The 8,481-nt window shown below is 47.8% G+C and overlaps 2 protein-coding genes across 2 annotated transcripts; one reads left to right on the forward strand and one right to left on the reverse strand.

The window, feature by feature from the left end:
- Positions 1–214: 214 nt before the first annotated feature.
- On the forward strand, positions 215–1,167 carry LOC137779867 (endoglucanase-like). The gene is made up of 3 exons (XM_068568070.1): positions 215–329; positions 544–770; positions 820–1,167. The coding sequence occupies exons 1-3, from the start codon at positions 215–217 to the stop codon at positions 1,165–1,167; spliced, it is 690 nt and encodes a 229-aa protein (XP_068424171.1).
- Positions 1,168–1,251: 84 nt separating this feature from the next.
- On the reverse strand, positions 1,252–5,458 carry si:dkey-191g9.7 (uncharacterized). Its single transcript, XM_068568455.1, has 2 exons — positions 5,161–5,458; positions 1,252–3,143 (listed from the first exon to the last, which is right to left on the reverse strand). Exon 2 carries the CDS (start codon positions 3,134–3,136, stop codon positions 1,655–1,657), a length of 1,482 nt encoding a protein of 493 aa, XP_068424556.1. The 5' UTR covers positions 3,137–3,143; positions 5,161–5,458; the 3' UTR covers positions 1,252–1,654.
- Between the last annotated feature and the right edge of the window lie 3,023 nt (positions 5,459–8,481).

Below are 8,481 nucleotides of genomic sequence, written 5' to 3' on the forward strand. Positions count from 1 at the left end.
CGGGTTTCTGGGGTTCCACTTGTTCCCTCTCATCAATTAAACAAACTGAATGGTTGCTAGCCTTCCTGTTACATTCAATGGAGCTTCAGCGGTCGCTCATGAAGGAAGACGCTCTTGACTCAACCAATCAGATCTCTGTGTCTCTAAGCCAATCACATTGTCGCTGTCAAACTGTTAAAGGGGTTGTCTGCTCTGCTGCAGGCAGCATGCCGTCATGCTGCTCTTCATCACCGGGTTGCTCTTCATCACCGTGTTGCAGCGTCTCCCTTCAGACGAAAAGATGTCTCTGTGTCTGGCTGCTGTGGAGTCTGCAGTCGCTCTCCTGGAACGTGCCGCTCACGCTGGAAACACCCACTGAGGCAAACACTGGCACGAGCCACGGCTGGTGATGTCACTGCTGTGTGCCACGTGTCACTTAAAACCACCATGGTCCACTGAGAACCCCACAGAGAACTCTACAGAGAACCCCTCAGAGTACCCCACAGAGAACTCTACAGAGAACCCCTCAGAGTACCCCACAGAGAACTCTACAGTGAACACTAGAGAACCCCACAGAGAATCCTACAAAGAACTCTACAGAGAACCCCAGAGAGAACCCCATAGAGAACCCTACAGAGAACTCTACAGAGAACACCATCGAGAACCCTACAAAGAACTCTACAGAGAACCCCAGAGAGAACCCCATAGAGAACCCTACAGAGAACCCCAGAGAGAACCCCATAGAGAACCCTACAGAGAACCCCTCAGAGTACCCCACAGAGAACTCTACAGTGAACACTAGAGAACCCCACAGAGAACCCTACAAAGAACTCTACAGAGAACCCCAGAGAGAACCCCATAGAGAACCCTACAGAGAACTCTACAGAGAACACCATCGAGAACCCTACAAAGAACTCTACAGAGAACCCCAGAGAGAACCCCATAGAGAACCCTACAGAGAACTCTACAGAGAACACCATCGAGAACCCTACAAAGAACTCTACAGAGAACCCCAGAGAGAACCCCATAGAGAACCCTACAGAGAACTCTACAGAGAACACCATCGAGAACCCTACAAAGAACTCTACAGAGAACCCCAGAGAGAACCCCATAGAGAACCCTACAGAGAACCCCTCAGAGAACCCCACAGAGAACCCTACAGAGGACTCTACAGAGAACCCCACATAGAACACTCGAGAACCCCACAGAGAACCCCAGAGAGCCCCACAGAGCCCCACAGAATCCTGTATCTCAACAAGATACAAGGTTCTGTGGGGCTCTGTGGTGTCTTCGAGGTGAAATAGAGAACGTTCCCCCCTCACAGGTTCCTCGTCAGCTTTACAGGAGGAGCTCTTGTTGCAGGGCTGTTGCATCAGACTGCTGGACAGCACAGGTGAGCTTTAAGAGTCGTCATGAAGACACACCTGGAGCCCTCTGGAGACACTGGCAGAGCAGCTGCAGGCATCATGGTTCCAAAAGCGGAAACGTTGAACCGTTTAGCAAATAAATGATGACATATAACGCTGTTAGCTAGTTTACTTCTTTTCTTTTTCCCTTTTTCACACCACACATATACAATCCTCCTGTCACATCAAGCTTGACCCCCGGTCCTGTCTGCACACTGTTCCATCTTAGATGTCCCTCGTTTGCCTCAGCCTGTTCTCGGTCCGTCCCGTCAGTCCACGGCCGTGGTGCTGCGGGTGCAACAGGCCGGGGTTGGGATGGCGCCCATCATCCTGCTCCTCTTCCTCTGGCCGCCGGCGGTGCCGGCGTTCCCGGCATTCCCGACCTGCCGGGAGGCGTCGGTGTCCTGACGCAACAGCTTGGCCGCGAGGCTCGCCGTCTCCTTGATCTGCAGCTCCAGGTGTTTCTGGATGGCCACGCCCAGCTCCTCCGGGTCCACCGAGGCCCCGTACACCTCCCACGTCATGCCTTCCGCGTCCCACTTCACCTCCTTCACTGGGGACTTGGGAGCGCCGCCGGGCTTCTTGAGGCTCTTGCTGCAGGACGCCTCCCTCCGGCTCTCCTCTGCAAGGCAGATCTGGGGGAAAACGTGGGGCGTGGCCGTCTGTCCCGTCTGCACGCCGACGTCCCTCAGCTCCATGCGGGCCGTCATCGTCCCGGTGTCCCGGGTTATGGTTCTGACGGGGCTGACGCAGCCCTCTTCCTTTTGGGACTGCGGCCCGGCCCCGGGAGGCAGCAGGCTGATCCAGGAGCAGTTGAGGTTGCAGCAGCGCAGCAGGTGCTTGCCGTCCAGGCCCGTCTCGCTGACGGAGGACATGAGGCGCGGCAGGGCGAGGTGGTTGGTCGCCGACGGAGGGGCCGCCACCCCACACTGGACGCTGCAATCGGGCTCTAGCAGCAGGGAGGGGGCTGGGATGGGCTGCGGGTGGCAGTAGGCAGAAAATGTGTCCTCAAAGTTGCCATGATGGTTGTAAGAGCCGTAGCAGAGTGCCATGTCGCATCGAGGGGGCACAGGACCCGTTTCCCCGGCACCGTGCCCACTGACGCAGGCGTAGCGGCCCTGAGGAGGCCGGGCTCCTCCCTCCCCCCCGATGGCCGCTCTGCAGACGCCGGTGATGATGTTGCACTGCGGCAGCGGCGTGGGCTGCTTGCAGGCGAACATCTCGCGCATACCTTTATCTCCTCCGTGGTAGGCCGAGTCACAAGTCCCGGTGGTTGGAGCCCGGGGGGCCACTCCCTGTGGAGCCAGAGGTGAGGTGTCCGAGTGGCTCCTGTGGACGGGGAGGGAGGCCGGCTTCTCGCTCTGCGCTGCCCGAGCAGCACCTACGTCGGTATTGGTTGCATTCACGACTGTCTCGCGGTGCCGGGAGGGTGTGTGCGTCTCAGCCGGACCATGGAGGCGTTCGGACGGGCTTCGGTTTTGGTCCCCGGGCCCCCCGCCGACCCTCAGACTGCCGCAGTTGGTTTCTCTCGTCGGGGAAAGAGCTGAAGGATCTTCACAGACCTCTCCGGCGTCTTTGTTGGGTTCCTCCTGGGAGGAGTTGCCTGGCCCTCCTGCCGGTCCGGAGGGTGTTGAGGTGTGCGTGGAGCTTTTGGAGGAGTCAAAGAGAGGCTGATCAGAGAGGGTAGAGTCCAGGGAGCCAGCTCCTCCTGCTGGGAGCCGCTCTGGCCCGGGACACCTGGCCTCCGCCATGGGGAACCTGGAAGAAGACATAAAACCAGTGAGCGTGGATGTCTCACACTTAACACACAACATGTTTAAAGTCTAACTATCGCTCACTGGATGGGAATGAGTCTCTAGTGCCTCACGGTGAACATGCATTAATACATAGATATATAAATATATATATATATATATTTATATATATTTATATATATATATATATATATATATATATATATATATATATATATATCGATAAATATGTATTAATGATGTGTCTGTATGCAGATGACACTGTAACATAAACAGCTAAGTTAGCAGCTGCCAAGCTAACAGTTCAGAAGTCACACACTTGATCAGTTACGTCTGGAAGGAGTTTTTTTGGAAGGATTGACAAAGTTATAACCGAGCTTTGAGAGTTTGAGATTGTTTTCAAATGCGTTCCTATAGTTTACACATTTCTACACTTCAGAGAACCTTTTACAGCTTGAAAGACTGGAAGTGCAGCTTCTTGTCAAGCTGTGATAAACTACCAGAGATGGAGGAAGCAGCTGCAGCCGAGCGACCCCACAGACCTGCAGCGGGCCGTCAGCGAGCGAACAGACCAACACTCAGTGGACAGATGTGTGCCTTTGTTTGAGAAACTTAAATCTTAGTCATTTGAATTGTTTGTTTTTATGCAAATAACTGCTTTCAATATACAATAACAAAGTTAACACAATTGTTAACGGTCCAAATCTCTGTTGATTTTATTTATTCATCAATAGGCTGCATTACGTCTGGTGGAGCTTTTTCTATAAGTGGAACACTTGGAGGTGTGATGGCTAGCTTTGTAGCTTTGTAGCTTTGTAGCTTTGTAGCTTGTGTAGTTTTTATGTAACGTATAAACCTGTAAAACCTTCCTACTCTCCCGTTGTGTTATCTTTGTTACCCTGCTCTCCGTGTGAGTCGTTAGCTTCCAGCTCTCATCATCGAGTCACGTGACGACGTTTATGTTGGAAATACAAACACATGAAAAGATGAATGAATATTGTTCTCCTCTCATTGTTAGAAGTATGTTGAGTTATTGTTTTGAGTATCTGCGTGGTGATCCTGATGACAGCAACAGGACGTTTAATCCCTCGCAGCCTCTCGGGGATTTTAATCTGAATTCTGTAGCTGGATCTAAAAGAAGCTTTCAGGATTTAAACTTCTATAAATAAAGTTTTTAAGATTTACTGGATTGAACTTCAACACCTGAAGTTTTCTTACTTTAAATGAGATTTATACGTCCAGGTACAGACAGCAGGCGTGGGACATTACCAGCAGCCACGTGAACCAGAACCAGAACCAGAACCAGAACCAGGACCAGAACCAGAACCAGGACCAGAACCAGAACTAGAACCAGGACCAGAACCAGAACTAGAACCAGAACCAGGACAGAACTAGGACCAGAACCAGGACCAGGACCAGGACTAGAACCAGAACCAGGACCAGAACTAGGACTAGAACCAGAACCAGAACCAGAACCAGGACCAGAACTAGGACTAGAACCAGAACCAGAACCAGAACCAGAACTAGGACTAGAACCAGAACTAGGACCAGAACCAGGACCAGAACCATAACTAGAACCAGGACCAGAACCAAAACTAGGACCAGAACCAGGACCAGAACTAGAACCAGAACTAAAACCACAACCAGAATAACACACACATGCACACACACACACACACACGCACGCAACAAGAATAACACACACCCACACACACACACACACACACACATGCAACAAGAATAACACACACACACACACACACACACACACACACATGCAACAAGAATAACACACACACACACACACACACACATGCAACAAGAACAACACACTCTCTCTCTCACACACACACACACACACACACACACACACACACACACACATGCAACAAGAACAACACACTCTCTCTCTCTCACACACACACACACACATGCAACAAGAACAACACACTCTCTCTCTCTCTCTCACACACACACACACACACACACACACATACACACACACACACACACTCTCTTACCGTTCACATGGAGCTTCCTGCTGAGTTTCTCTTCCTCTTTCCTTTCCGATGTGTCGGTGATGGGTGCAGTTCCTCAGAAAGCCCTCCTTTTCCTCCTCCTCTTCCTCCTCCTCCTTCTCCTCCTCCTCTTCCTCCTCCTCCTCTTCACATCCACAGGTGACCTCTCCCCTCTCTCTCTCTCCTCCCTCCTTTGTCTCTCAGCTTCTGGCAGTGAACAAGATGGAGACCTTGAGAGATAATCCTTTACGTCTGATTACAGATGTGAGGATGCAATCTTCAAATCCCGGCTCTGTGAGGAGGAGCCGAGCCGGTTAGCGGCTGGCTCATCCAGCTGTGGCGGAGGGGGAGGAGGTGGGAGGAGGGGAGGGCGGGGGGGCGGGGGTGATAACGAGGGAGAGAGTCAGGCAGCCGAGCCTCCGCCTGCGAGGCGAGGAGCAGGGCTAAGTGAGGAAGAAGAGCTCGTCTTCTTCATGCTCGCTCCTCACACCCTCACACCCTCACAGCACTCTGACCACAGTTACCGCGTTAGCTTCACGCCCTCACTCCACAACCCCGCCCCCCCCCCCCCCCCCTCATCCCTGTTGCTATGGGAACTGCAATACTCAATGGGCCTGCGTCGGTTTCATTTGTATTTTGTTGTTTTGTCTTCACACAGCAACGAGACAGCTGCACAACTCGTCTCTCTTTCATTCCCGTGAGTCAGAAAACATGGCGGCCGGTGGCCGCGATGACGTCGTTGTGAACGGATGGCGAGCACGAGCGGTGACCGGAGAGCGTGGCGAAGCCCCGCGGCGTCACGGCCACATGGCCACCGCCAGCGGCCTCACGGGAGCAGGAAACCCTCCGTTTGGTCCAGTGGGCGGGGCGGGGGCGGGGCTAAGCCGGCGTTACAGGCTGCGATTGGCTGCCTCGCCTGTCAATCCTGCAGATGTTCCACAAAACATTCCCGGTGTTCATTCATGTCTTTGAGGACCGAGTTCTTTACATCATTATATGAACCACGTGTATACTACTCATTATATGTACATGTGTATACTACTCATTATATGTACATGTGTATACTACTCATTATATGTACATGTGTATACTACTCATTATATGTACATGTGTATACTACTCATTATATGTACATGTGTATACTACTCATTATATGTACCACGTGTATACTACTCATTATATGTACATGTGTATACTACTCATTATATGTACATGTGTATACTACTCATTATATGTACCACGTGTATACTACTCATTATATGTACATGTGTATACTACTCATTATATGAACCACGTGTATACTACTCATTATATGTACATGTGTATACTACTCATTATATGTACATGTGTATACTACTCATTATATGTACATGTGTATACTACTCACTATATGTACATGTGTATACTACTCATTATATGTACATGTGTATACTACTCATATGTACATGTGTATACTACTCATTATATGTACATGTGTATACTACTCATTATATGTACATGTGTATACTACTCATTATATGTACATGTGTATACTACTCATTATATGTACATGTGTATACTACTCATTATATGTACATGTGTATACTACTCATTATATGTACATGTGTATACTACTCATTATATGTACATGTGTATACTACTCATTATATGTACATGTGTATACTACTCATTATATGTACCACGTGTATACTACTCATTATATGTACATGTGTATACTACTCATTATATGTACATGTGTATACTACTCATTATATGTACATGTGTATACTACTCATATGTACATGTGTATACTACTCATTATATGTACATGTGTATACTACTCATTATGTGTACCACGTGTATACTACTCATTATATGTACATGTGTATACTACTCATTATATGTACATGTGTATACTACTCATTATATGTACATGTGTATACTACTCATTATATGTACATGTGTATACTACTCATTATACGACCCATGTGTATACAACTTATATAAACCATATGTATACTACTCATTGGCTGTATCATGAGTATACTACTCATTGTATGTACATAGGTATACTACTCTTTCTATATACATAAGTATACTACTCATTGTATGTACATAGGTATACTACTCTTTCTATATACATAAGTATACTACTCATTGTATGTACATAGGTATACTACTCTTTCTATATACATAAGTATACTACTCATTGTATGTAGGGTTAGGGTTTGCGTCCCATAATAAATCTCCTCCGCTATTTGAATATTTTTAAAAGGTATAATATACAGAAAACACTGGTGAGACCAGTTAATATCTTCATCTATCAGAATGTGTGTTACTGGTTTATTAGTTGATGATAGAACACAGGAAAGAAGAACTATAAAATATCACTATGTGTTAAAATTGTCTCTGCAAAGTTTGAATATTTATGGTTGAATTGTGTTATAAACATGTACAATTTCATCGTATGCTCTTGTAAAACTGTGCAGGTTTTTTTGCTGTCACATCAGAGGACTGAGAGTGAGGAAGACCTCCTGATGAAGAGTTCTGCTCTCATTTCTGGGGGTGCTGGGTTCAGTTGACTTCCAGAGGAAACACCCAGTGCTCTGTAAAGAGAGCGGTCTCCTTGTGAGGCCGAGCCGCCGGAGAGATGGAGACTTTGAAAACCTCGCCCTTGTAACCTCACAGATGACTCAGTGTGAGCTCGACCGGGAGGTGATGTGTTTCTACCCCCAGCAACCAGCACGACACGTCGATGGATACGAGCTTCACGGCTTTGTGGGATCTGCTTCTGCCTCTGAGCGGTGACTCACCTCCAGCACCAAACACCCACATGGCTCACACCTCGCATGCAGCGCTTTGAACATGTCCACATCTTCTCACGTACTTTTTCACATACGTCTTTCTATCTTTCATTTTCTTTCATTGTGTACCAATTAATGCAAAGCCAGGATGAGAGTATGGCCGCTGCGTGAAGCACACACACACACACAGAAATGTAATTGTGTCTCTAGCTTGATGCTACACGATTAGCTCCTTTCTGGAAAGTTTACGACCTCCAGAATCCTGCGAGACAAAACCTCAAGAAATCAACACATTGCACCTTTTCCAGGGAAAATACATATAAAATATATGAATAAATATAATACTTGTTAGTATGTGTTGTACTTATGGATAAATAATACTTGTTGGTGCATCTGCTCCTCTGTTGTGGAATGAGAGGCGTTCAAGGTTCAGGAAGAAATTTAGGACATTTTGCTTTCAGCGGACGTAAAGCTACGGTTCACGAAATCTGCACTAAATTAATTACTAAAAATATTTAACTTCTAAGTCAAACTCTGCAGA

The sequence above is a fragment of the Clinocottus analis genome, unplaced genomic scaffold (assembly GCF_023055335.1).
Source record: "Clinocottus analis isolate CAN_PGR_092001 unplaced genomic scaffold, fCliAna1.0.p SCAF_8, whole genome shotgun sequence".
Lineage (NCBI taxonomy): Eukaryota > Metazoa > Chordata > Actinopteri > Perciformes > Cottidae > Clinocottus > Clinocottus analis.

Bases quoted from the DNA above. Each gene is read 5' to 3' on its own strand.
- LOC137779867 (XM_068568070.1), top strand. From the start codon at position 215: ATGCTGCTCTTCATCACCGGGTTGCTCTTCATCACCGTGTTGCAGCGT. The intron at 330-543 runs GTGCCGCTCACG...AGTGAACACTAG, and splicing joins TGCAGTCGCTCTCCTGGAAC to AGAACCCCACAGAGAATCCT. The intron at 771-819 runs GTGAACACTAGA...AACTCTACAGAG, and splicing joins ACCCCACAGAGAACTCTACA to AACCCCAGAGAGAACCCCAT.
- si:dkey-191g9.7 (XM_068568455.1), bottom strand. From the start codon at position 3,136: ATGGCGGAGGCCAGGTGTCCCGGGCCAGAGCGGCTCCCAGCAGGAGGA.